General features: G+C 41.9%; 2 protein-coding genes and 1 pseudogene across 9 annotated transcripts in view; 1 reads left to right on the forward strand and 2 right to left on the reverse strand.

Annotated features, from left to right (window-relative positions):
* The window catches only part of prpf38a (pre-mRNA processing factor 38A), a 53151-nt gene extending 49927 nt beyond the window's left edge, over positions 1 to 3224 (forward strand). For 2 of the 7 annotated variants that reach the window (XM_049588077.1, XM_049588079.1), the window contains exons 9-10: positions 343 to 391; positions 1897 to 2113. In XM_049588077.1, the coding sequence (XP_049444034.1) occupies positions 343 to 391; positions 1897 to 2098 (251 nt within the window). In that variant the 3' untranslated portion in view covers positions 2099 to 2113. Of the gene's footprint in view, positions 1 to 342; positions 411 to 1896; positions 2114 to 3184 lie in introns of those variants that run through there. The other 5 variants (XM_049588075.1, XM_049588076.1, XM_049588083.1 and 2 more) reach the window with 4 other exon arrangements.
* Positions 1 to 12495, reverse strand: part of LOC125895883 (interferon-induced protein with tetratricopeptide repeats 1-like) — a 69777-nt pseudogene that overhangs the window by 37246 nt on the left and 20036 nt on the right.
* Positions 6206 to 12495, reverse strand: part of LOC125895882 (interferon-induced protein with tetratricopeptide repeats 1-like) — a 33379-nt gene continuing 27089 nt past the window's right edge. For both annotated transcript variants that reach the window (XM_049588066.1, XM_049588064.1), the window contains exon 2: positions 6206 to 7887. In XM_049588066.1, coding sequence (XP_049444023.1) covers positions 6585 to 7887 — 1303 coding nt within the window. In that variant the 3' untranslated portion in view covers positions 6206 to 6584. The remainder of the gene's footprint in view (positions 7888 to 12495) is intronic.

The raw sequence follows: 12495 nt of genomic DNA on the forward strand, positions 1-12495 counted from the left end.
ATCAGTGCATCTGCCCCAAGTGCCTTGTCTAGAGTGGCCACGATCAGCTCAGGTGGCCGTGTGCCCAAAGTGCAGCCACCTTGTGAAGATCTGCACTCTACTGAGTGCACTTTTCTTGTTGGGACAGTTCATGATATGTGTCACAGAAGCAACCAGATAGGTTCCAAATCTTCTTTTGCTGTCATTTTCTTTTATATGAAATCAAAGTTTACACAGACCTTCATGACACTTAATTCCTTTATGCTTAATTTAGAGGAGAAAAGACATTCTTACTATAAATAAGGATTTGACAATTGTTGTTTGGTACTTATTGTATTGTTTCTTTGTTTTTATTAAAACAAGGTCACCACAGAAGCCACAGACATTGCAGCCACTCAAAGTCCCAAGAGAGGTGAGTGATCCTACCATTATTGGTACTGAAACATTCATACGTGTTTTTATGAAGAAATTCCCAAATATTTTTTCGTGTTTATCTGCATGTGTGTGGCTGGCTAATGTTTCCAGTTTTTTAATAATAGAGCAGTTACAAGGGTTTAGATGCCAACACCGTCCTTCTTTCAATACCATATAATGAATAAATAGTTTCTTTGTAAAATCCTTCTTTCTAGGGATGTCCCGATCCAGCTTTTTCACTTCCGATCCGATACCGATATTACAGCCCTGAGTTTTGGCTGATACCGATCCGATCCAAGCGCGTATAATACATATTCACTTATTTTGTTGTCAGTCATGTTAGAAAAGCGTTTGATCAGCGATATTACTCTAACAAGAACAACTACTTAATCAGGTTAGTTAGAATGATCCACAACAGTTGGTATGAGAAACTGACCTGTTTATTGTTAACAGGGTTAAATAAAAAAACTTTAAACTTGAACATTAACATTAAATAAAAAATATAGCTGGTTTGCTTTGGCTGCTTTGGCCCCTTAATAAATAGAAAATGAATCAACACAAGAAATCTTTAAAATGTCTAACATTGAAATTAAAATAGCAGCAAGACTCCACACACTTGTGCTTTGGCCCCCTAATAAATAAAAAATAGATTAACACCACAAGACATTGTTGACATTTAACAAGAAATACAGCCTTTCCTTTTCAGTTATTTTTGTAGTAGCAGTAGTATCAGCTGGTGCTGCTGTTTCCTGTGTGTCTGCATGCTGGCCTGGTGGATTGATAGTAAGTGCTGGAGCGGATCACTGGAATGGACTGCTTGAATTGCGGAGCGCTGGGCTGGCAAACCTGGATCGGACTCCATGAAAAACTGGATCGGAGTTCTTGGATCGGCATTTTTCCCATGCAGTCCAATCCGATGCCAATGCACGTTTTGTGCTAATATCGGCGGCCGATACCGATCCGAATGTCGGATCGGGACATCCCTACTTCTTTCATTTAAAGAAAGCAGCCAAAGTTACTGAATGTTGTCTAAACCCAGCTGGACAATAACTTTGCTTAAAAACAACTAATTTAAATCAGAAACTGTGTGCTCAAAGAAGAAGTCATTCGGTTTACAAAATTGGACTAGACATTCAACAACTTTCAGTACTTGCCAGTTTTTGATATGTGGTGCCCATAGGTGTTTCTCGCCCATTTTTGGGGGTGAAGCACCCCTAAATTGAATCCCAGCACCCTAAAATTTGAGAGATTTTTTATTCATTCATTCATTCATTCATCTTCTAACTGCTTCATCCTCTTGAGGGTCGCGGGGGGGGGCTGGAGCCTATCCCAGCTGACACTGGGGCGAGAGACAGGGTACACCCTGGACAGGTCGCCAGACTATCGCAGGTCTGACACATAGAGACAAACAACCATTCACGCTCACATTCACACCTACGGATAGTTTAGAGTTATCAGTTAACCTAGTCCCCAATCTGCATGTCTTTGGACTGTGGGAGGAAGCCGGAGTGCCCGGAGAGAACCCACGCTGACACGGGGAGAACATGCAAACTCCACACAGAAGGTGCTCCCACGCCCGGGATCGAACCGGCAACCCTCTTGCTGTGAGACAAGAGTGCTAACCACCACACCACCGTGCCGCCCAGAGATTTTTTATTTTATTTATTTATTTTTTTTTACTGTATGTCCTTTTTTAACAAGCTAGAAAAGTGTCAAAACCATACAGTACTTGGTTGAAACTACAGCACCCCCCCCTTGCCTCAAAAATGGTTTGATCCACCCCATCCCTCCCACCTTTCCCCGACCCGGGCTCAGTGTTGCCAACTTAGCGACTTTGTCGCTATATTTAGTGACTTTTCAGACCCCTCTAGCGACTCTTTTTCAAAAAAGGGACCAGCAACAAATCTAGCGACTTTTTCTGATGTTATTGAAGACTTCTGGAGACTCTGTTGTGAGAGCACGGATCATTCTTATTCTTCTCAACGAGCAGCAGGTGCTGCCGTGGGCTCCTCTCTCGCCCCAAAGTACTCACAGACGGCCCAGTCCTCCCTCCTAGCTGCAGTCAGAGCAGGAGATACTAACCCCTCCACGTCCAGACTGCAAGTGAATCGCACATGCGCAGAACCGCCGCTGGCTGATCCCGACCTGGTTTATAGTAAACCAGGGCGGGATGTAAATGTAAAATTTCCTTTGTCTAATATAAAACACTGAAAGAAGGTTCATTTGTAGTTCTAAACATATTCAGTGTGTTTTTTTACTCAGTTTTTGTCTCTCCCACGACGTTATTCCTCTCTCCTACAGCGTCCATTACAATTACATGCATATGGACAATTATGCAAATTAGGCGATGACATCATTTAGCGACTGCTAACGACTATAAGGACAGCTAGGAGCTACTTTTCTTACTGAGGAGTTGGCAACACTGCCCGGGCTCTGAGCGCTCTATCTGCACAGAGCAATGCGCTGCCCTCCAGGTTGGGTGATATGCAGTACCTGGCTGAAACCAGGATATGTGGCACATTTCTTAACTTCTACCACTCAATACCAACACATTATTATCATTACCAGTCCTCATTTTTGCTGCATTTAATCGTAGGTCACTGTTTATGTTGTTAGGTAGGAGTTAGCTGACGTTTTTTCTAGCTAGGAAACGTTACAGGTGGTCAGTACCACTGTCCTCTGTTTGAATTGGAATGAGAGAAGCTAGCTGTTGTGTCATGTGCATTAACATTAACATTATAACTCAATATTGTGTGTGTGTGTGTGTGTGTGTGTGTGTGTGTGTGTACAGACAGACAGCCTCATCATGGATATAAGATTGTTTTTTCGAGAAAAAAACAAAAAGAGCCAGGTTCAGGTAAGAGTATAAGATCAAATGGTCTATCTATGTAGAATAATGTTGTAAGCTGGATCAGTGTATCAGTTTATATCTCTTATTAGATATAAAACGCATTGTTTGGTTCTTTGCCTTTTGGTTGACAGTACAAAGAGAGAGAGAGGAGCAGAGAGAGGACTTTATTTATTAGTATTCTTATTAGTATTTTTGGTACTCACTATAGGGGGCTGGTTTACTCCAGAAACATACATACTGTTTATGTGTATGTTGAGGAGCTGCTGTATCAAAATGAGTTATCCTCCCCCAGAAATTAGGGTTCTGCACTGACCTGTTTGTAAGATATACCAATGTAAAGCTCTCAGGTTTCAGCAGTGTGTATGTACAGTATCTAATCACTCACTCCATCTGTAGCCTTTCAGCCTCTTTCTGTGGTTCAAACCCTCTGAGAGCAAAAGCCAATAATACTCCCCATTTTTAGATAATTAGGACCATCAAATGATAACCTTTGGATCTGTGTAAATGTAGAAAATGTCTTTGTGTATGTTAAGAATGACTTTCACACTCTGACCAGACATTTGTGAGAAATAAAGACCCTTGTTTATTAAGTTGTTTGTTTTTGTGTTTGCTTTATTCCTGAGGAAGATGAGGACCCACAGTGTTTGGTGTGTTGTCTTTTAAAGAAATTACTTTATCTGTGGAGGCCCTCATGTCCCAAAAGGGAATCTTTTTTTTAAATTTTGTGTGCAAGTTATCATCTTGTGCACACGTGTTATTATCTTATGGAAAGTTTAATATCTTGTGGTAATAGGTATCTTGTGTGCACAAGTTATATTTCTTGTAGGAACAAATTATTACCATGTGGAAACAAGTTTAATGTCCTGTGATAAGTTATTATCTTTTGGGGAAAAAAATAATATCTTGTAGGCAGGGCCGTCACAACCGGACAGGCAAACTAGGCAATTGCCAAGGGCCCCAAGCTGGAAGGGGGCCTCCAGAGACGGCTGACATTGGTCCATATCAATGACAATATAATGGAACCCCTATAGACAATGCAACAACGACAACACGTCGGAATCCCCGTTAATGGGGCCCCCTACTAGCTGCTGCTTGTGAGTGGCAGTGGAAGTAGGGTGACCAGACATCCCGCATTGTGCGGGACTGCACAGCGTTTCTGTCTCTTTTCACGCATCACGCAAATTGAGACCATGTCCCGCATGATTGGCTTGCCACCCACGCTAGCATTGTTGGAGTACCGTAGTACTACGGTAGTTCAAAGTCCAGTCACATGAGGGTGAGTGTCCATGTGCCATCCAATAACGGCGCGCTGGCCACCTGGCACTCAATATGCTGCTGCAGGTTTGTATCCAGTGACATTTCAGGTATTAGCTGAGCTACTGAGTATCTCTAGGCAGTGAAAGTTATTATTTATTTCTTTTTACCTGTAGGTCAGATTTGTTTATATATGCTACAGTGATTTGTTTTCCACAGAGCTCTACAGTGCGAGCATTTTACTCGCATTTGCGACCAAAATAGTTTTGCACAAGCAAAACAAATCATTTAGGAGCATGTTGTGCAAGTACAGATTTCAACCAGCAGCAGAAACGAAAGGTGAATCCTACCGGTTGTGGGTTGAATGGGGGTCACAGACGCCGTATTCCTGTCAAATACGGCGCAAGATAAGGGCTTACTGGCGACGGAGAAGCCCGGCTCCAGGTCCAATAATTTCTTCTTCTTGGTGTCATGACTGCCCAGAAGTACCTGAACAGCCGAGCCATGGTGGCACACAGGTATGCGACGTGTCAAAGGAGAAACAAGCCGTTTACATTTCTCTCTTTGTGGCAGGTAATGGTCCACAAACCTCTCTGCACTTTAGGGACTGTTCTTTACTTGTCAGGGGAGGAGGGTGGCTGGTTGATTTTTATTTCATTTATTTATTTTGTTTTGATCCCCCCTATGTTAATCACTTATTGATGCTGTTTTTGAAGTATGAATAAGTCAATAAGTAATTTAATCCATTGAAATATCATTGATGTATTATAGAAAAGTGATTTATGTTTTTATAAATGACAAAAGGCACATCTGCCTCATTTTTGCTGTGGTATTGTGATACTACGCAGAACCATGATACTTTCCTCCAAGGTGCCTCTTGCCTGGGGCCCCCAGAGTGTCTTGAAACAGCCCTGCTTGTAGGAACATGTTATTATCTTATAGAAACAAAGTTAATATCTTGTGGGAACACATCTTGTGTGCACAAGTTATTATCTTTTGGAAAGAAGTTATCTTGTGGAGACCATTTATCTTTTGGGAACAAATTATCTTTTGGAAAGAAGTTGTTATCTTGTGGACACAAGTTCTCTTTAAGAACACATTATCTGGTGGTAACAAGTTACTATCTTGTGGAGACAAGTTATCATTTTTGAACGCGTTATCTTGTGGTAACAAATCATCTTCTGGGAACCCATCATCTTGTAGTAACAAGTTATTATCTTGTGGAAACTTGTGTGCACAAGAAAAAAAAATCACTTTTTGGGACTTTTGGTTCTCTTAGGACACATTTTGGCTCTGAAATTGTCCCCTGTAATTAGTACCAAATTATCATTTCCACGAAATCTATCAGGAAATTATCCTGAAATCTCAAACATGATATCAAGTGGAAGCCACAAAGTAAATGATTAAACTGTGTTGCTTCTCTGAAAGTTTCAAAATTTAATGTCAGCAGTAGCTTCCAAAGTCTGATGTAAATCAGCACCCAGTGTACAGTACTGTGAGTATAACCACAAAAAGACAACTCAGTGAGCATAATTTAATAGTATTTGTACTGTGTACAACTGAGACATAGCTTGACATGCATACAAACAATCAGTTGCATCTGGCAATAATAGTCAGGTTATACAACAAATTAACAATGACATTACCAATCAGTCATACTTTTTACTACACCTAAGAATATAGCAAAGCAGTTTACATATAATAACACATCAGTGATATAATAAACACCATGATTATGTAAGTAAAAGAAAACACCTGATCAAATCTACTTTAATTAAATGTAATTTACTTTTCAATAACAGTGTATAGGTTTTTATGTATTTTAAACAGCCTCTGTCTTCCATTAGCTGTGCTAGAGTGCAGAGACAGAATCTACCTTTTTTTTCTTTGTGTAAGCCATGAAATCACTGAGTTAATCATGAATTGCATGTTCAGAGTAATGTTTCACCACCCGACTAACAGAAAAAACAAAACATTTTTCCTAATGAGTATAATAACAATAATGTAGGTACAGATTATTTTTACTTATGAATTACCTGCAATTTTTCTCGAGTTCGAACCAGTGCTTTAACAAACACTATAGCTCTTACAGGTTTGCCAGACATTCTTCTATTTCTCTGCACATTTCGCTTTTGTCTTTATTCTTCCTCAGAGTTGTAATGCTGTTGTCACGCACGGTGGATCGGTGTGGTATTTCTACTGCTTTAATGTGATACTTTATTGACCCCTTCCTATCCTGTCGATTGAAGTATAAATACTTTGCGTAGCGGTTGTAAATCAACTGTTTGTCCTCAGGTTCCACATCACTTTTTAAGAGTTGATGGTTAAGTAGTTCTTTGTATATCTGCTCAGCTTTAGCCTGGTCTTTATTTGACTTTGTGTATATATTTGCGAGGTCTAATTTCTTCACAAGTGAGGAATGAGGATAAAGAGAAATCACGTCCTCAAGAAGACTGATTGCTCTGTCTATCATGCTTTGCTTTGGGCGACTATCCCTGTAGATCTTCCATTTGTAGCAGAGTGTAACACATCTCTTCAGATAACGCTCATCTGGATGGTTTTCCAGAGCCTCCTCTGCCAAATCAATGGCCTCATCAATAGATACATAGCGTCTGTAAACCCATAATAATGGTTTAATACCACTGGAGCTGCTGACAGGATTTCTCAAAACCTTTCTGGCTAACTCACGTGCTTCATCTTCAATTCGTTCTCCATTCTCAGCACATTTCTCAAGGTACAAAGCAGCGAGGTACAAGTTCTCTGTATCCTGCTCCTTGGCCAGTCTCATCTTCTCCAAGATGTCAGCCTCCAGCCCTGTTTCACTGTGCTTGAAAGCACCCACTAACCCTATGACATGGCTGGTGTTCCACTCCACCATGCCTGGCTGCATCCTGATGGCTTTCTCAAAGTAATCTGCAGCCAGCTGCTTTTGTTCTGCGCTGAACTTCATCAGGGTCCAGGCTTTTTCAGCACACATCTCTGGATGGAGCTCATCCTGGCATGGAGATGGGTATTTATTGATCAGGGCATCGACCTTTGACAGGTAAGCCTGACTCTCTGCTTGTTCTCCCAGGTGATGGTGCAGCCAGGCCAGGTTCCCATAGTTCACCACTAACCAGGGACCTTCATCTGCGTTTCTCATCTGGCGGAAGGCCTCTGCAGCCTTGCTGAACAAACTCTGGGCATCTTCTTTAAACCCCAGCTTGTACTGAATGAACCCCCGCAGGTTGTAAATGTGACCCAGCCAGCTGTTTCCCTCCTCGGTGCCCATGTCTTCCAGATTGTCCCTGAGGCGGAAAAGTTTGGACCTGCTAGGGTCCAGATCCCAGGTGAAGTGGCACTGCAGGGTCTCCAGTTTGGACTCCAGTGTTGTTTGACTCTGAGCAGCACTGATGGAGAATACAAATACCAAATATTAAAACACATCATCAGTAGATTCATACAATATGCTCTGAAGTGTACTTTGTTATAAAAATTATGATCACGCTGTGTATGTACGCTGTGTACCGGTCAGTAGGATACTGTTTCTGTTTTGTACTTAAACACCACAACGTCAGCAGATTCATCAGCACTGTATCTGTAAGGGAGGACAGGGAGGCTTGGATTGGAGACAAATCAAGGACAGGCCATTTGGAGGGCCAGACAGGCAGGGTATTGTTCCAACAGAGGGACTGAAGATGATTGTGACGTTATCTACAAGTGTGTACTTGATGGAGAACTGAAACATCCGAGCTTCCCCGCCCACTTGTGCTGTATAATAGCTGATAGCAAACGTTCCTCCAGGGAGCCTTTTTCTCTGTAACCTCACCTTGTGTGTTGCACTGTGAAACGCTCCTTCTTGTACAAGAAAATAAAACTTTGTTAAACTTTGATACTCTGGCTCCGATCTCTGTTGCTTTAAAAGTCATTACGAAGAAATTCTTTTGACATTTTGGTGCCCGAACAGGGACCCCAATAACTGATCTCCTCAAAAGGCAACGGACCTGTTAAAGGCCTTTCAAAAACAACCAAAGACCTCCACCGGGGAGTTCTTAAAACCCCGTTTTGGCAAGAGGAGGCCAGGACCGGCTGGGAGAGGAGACAGTGACAGGGTCAACCAAAGAGAGAGACAGACCGACGAACCCGATTAAAAGGGTAGGAGATGATTAATCTTAGTCTTTAAAGAGTTAAACCTAAGTCAGGGACTTAGAGGCTAATGTCTTTGGAAGGACAATTGGAAAAACTAATCCCTCAGGCTTGAGTAAACAAAAAGACGTCTAGAGAAGTCAGGGACTTCGCAAGATAGTATTATTTGTTTGTCACAATTTGGTATCTGTGTATTTGTTTTATGTGATTGCTTTAAAGTTTTGTTAAATGTGGTAGTTATTAACAGTGTCTCAGTGAAATAAAACCAGGCAAGGGTAACCTCACGGTGTCAACAAATTGTCTGGGGACCGGAAACCTAACGTTGACAACAAAAGGTCCAGGGACTGGAAACCTAACGGTGTCAACAAAAGTCCATATATTTCATTGATCGAACCAGTTGCTCGGGTGAACTCCATACAAACTGGTTGGCTGTTAAGGGGAGAATAAAAGAAAAAAGAAATTTTATTATCTTTATTTAACTTTATAAATAAATAAAATAAGTAATAATAATAATAATAGAATAAAGTAAAGACACTCCTACAATGGGTAACTGTTATAGCTGCAAAAGACCACAAGCAGAACAATACGGTGGAGACGCCAAAAGCATGAAAGCACTGCATCCTGATAATGTTAAATATCTCAAGTTATGGCAGGAAAAGTATGACTTTGTAGGGAAACTATGTAGAAGCCTGTGAAGAATTAGTGCAGGCAATTTCAGAAGGGAAAGAAAGAAAAAAGGGAAAGTCAAGGGAAGAGGGCCTGCTACAGGACATAGCATGGCTGACAGAAGCTAGGGCCAGACAAGCTGGCATTCAGAGAAGACAGAGGGAAAAAGAAGCTAGGCCACAAGAAGACGTAGATAAGCAACAGAAAGCTCAACAGAAAATAGATAAGAGTAATAACATATATTCTGTCTTGTATTCTGCACGAGACTGACAGAGTGATGACAGATACGTGCCATATGGGGTCCGTCCGGATCCTCCGCCCTACTCTGTACCTCAACCACCTCCTCCTCCGTCGTCGACTGCTTCACCTCTCGCTTCCCTCTCACCCCACAACCCCTTCGTGAAGGTCAACATCACCCCACGGAAGGAAGACACACATCCACAGGATCTTCAGTCACCTCGAAGGACACGAAGCGGTATGATATACAGCCACACACACACCCATGACTGAGATGCTGAGTTAGAGAAAAATAGATCTAGATGATGAAACATACACTTTACCTCTCATTGCACCTATGATTGAGCTTCCAAACCCTAGAGCAGGTATAGTCGTGGACGGAGTGCCACAACCACTTACAGTAAAGGTGTTTAGAGCATGGACAGATCAAGATGTGAGAGATGCAACCAAAACCATAACTCGCCCTGAAGATGGCGAAGCCTTTACTGAAGAGATGAACCAACTCTTCAAGAGTTTTGAGTTAAACTCAATAGAAGTAGAAAGAGCAGTTAGAACAATAGTACCAAAACTGCGGTGCCAAATAAAGGGAAATTGGGACCCACTTCTCAGTGATGACCCCATCCCTTTTGGTCATGCGGAATATGCTGGACGAACTGATCCTCTATTGGCAACAGTGGTTGCACATTATAGAGGACAGGCAAATTACTCAAGAGTGGCAGAGTGCAAACAGACACCCACAGAGTCTGTGACACTTTTTGTCACAAGAATGAAAAAGGTGTTCTGCATACACAGTGGCATACCAATAGACCAGTCCATACAGCATGCAATTGAAATATGTACTCTTGATAGGACTTAGACCAGAAATCAGCCAGTTTGTGATCAAACATTTGGTTGGCTGGAAAAATGCAGAGAACCATTGATTATGCAGTTCATGCGAAAGAAATAATTGAAGCAAAAAAAAAAGGAAAAGAAAAGTTAGATACTTTCTTGCATGAAAATGATGACACTGATGAAATTTTCTTCCGAGGTAACAAGAACCAGAAAAATCACAAAGGGGGAGGAGGAGCGGGCGGTGAGAGCAGAGGAACAGATGTGTGCTACAATTGTGGCAAGCCTGGACACTACGCGAGAGACTGCAGAGCTCCAAAGAAATTGGGAAAGAGGAGAGGAGGGGGACGGGAGAGACGGGAGAGCGGAGGAGCGGACCCCAGACAAGAAGAGCAGGAAGAAAACCTCTCTGCATGACAAGCTTCGGAATCAGGTCATGCACCCACACCAACACATCGGCAGATAGTGAGACAGAAGTAGATGAAATCCTATCATTACAAACTGCAGAAATCTTACTATGGCAAGAAGGGTCTAAACCATGGATAGTGTTAAAGGTGCAGGGAAAAATCAATAACATTCTTATGTGACTCAGGAGCTTGCCGAACAGTTGTGCGACGTGATGAAGCAGGGACAAATTTTCCTTTAGAATCAAACCGTGGCCTGAAGGTTAGGTCAGCCACAGGACATGTAACTATTGAACCACTGACTAAACCTCTAAAAATAAAAGATCCTAAAACAAACAAAAATGTATATGCCTCAGTGGTGGTATCACAAGTGTGCCCCGTTAGGAAAACTAGGAATGCTGTTGTACCAAACCAAAATGGCTCTGGTATGAAAGTGTGGTGTAATGGAGAGGGAGGAAGTTGCATGACAACGCCACCAGGGGAACTGCACCCCAGGAAATACCTCTGACCAATACCCTTACTAATAAGGTCACACAGATTCGTTACACTGAGAGGACGAGAGACGGACTTTCAAATATAACAAAGATTTATTGATTAAAAAAAGGTTTACTATGTTTAAGAGAACACAAAGATGCCAAAAATACACAGCCTGAGTGACAAAATAATAAACTAATGTACTTTGCGGTATAAACAAACTAGGAACAGGACTAAGGCTTAATTTAGTGGACAGACTAAAATCAAAACCAAAGGCAGGGACAACTCAAACCAAAGAAAACCACTACAATCCAAACCACCATGGGCCACGCACATGTGAGATGGGAACAAAAAAAGGAGTTGTGTTGGGATGGAGAACCCGAAGCTACATATGCACACGGCAGGGTTACCAGGCGCACTTTAATCAAGGTGCGTAAAATACTGTCACTGGCAGCGGCAGAAGACGGAGCAACCACACCGGGGCTGGAGACCGTGGACAGCCGCGCCGCGCCACGCCGCCATGAAAGATGTTGAAATGCGCACACCTGAAGAGTTACATTGTACAATGTACTTCCAACACCAAAAGAGACAAGACAATGGCAATGTCCTCTAATTTAGCACAATTCACTCCCGCGTGAGGAAGCCAGCTTTTATTGTACGTTAATGACATTTTGTTGGCGTCAGAAAATGAACAGGATTGTAAAATTGACACTGTTGCACTGTTAACATATTTGGCAGAACAGGGCCATAAAGTAAACAAGAACAAACTACAATTATGGAAAAAGATGGTGAAATATCTAGGTTTCAATATTTCCTTTGAAGGCAGACACCTAGATGGAAATCGAAAAACAGCAATATTGCAAGCACCCAAACCACAGACAAAAAAACAAATGATGTCATTTCTAGGGATGACAAACTTTTGTAGAGCATGGATTACAAACTATGCTGAAGTAACACACCCGCTTCAAATGCTCATTTATGACAAACCTATGGCAGCTAATGATACTATCACATGGACTGCGGAGGGAGAACATGTGTTTGCACAGTGAGTTCAGCTGTTCTAGCACTTCCAGATTACAAGAAACCGTTTGTACAGACACGTGACGCTAGAGATGGATTTATGTTAACTCAGCCTTTTGGAGGAAAATTTAGACCTGTTGCATATTACTCGTCTAAATTAGATCCAATAGCTAGAGCAATGCCACAATGCTTGCAAGCTGTACAAGCAGCAGCCCTAGCAATACAAAGTTCAGCCACAATTGT

This window comes from Epinephelus fuscoguttatus, linkage group LG10 (genome assembly GCF_011397635.1).
Source record: "Epinephelus fuscoguttatus linkage group LG10, E.fuscoguttatus.final_Chr_v1".
Classification (NCBI taxonomy): Eukaryota; Metazoa; Chordata; class Actinopteri; order Perciformes; family Serranidae; genus Epinephelus; species Epinephelus fuscoguttatus.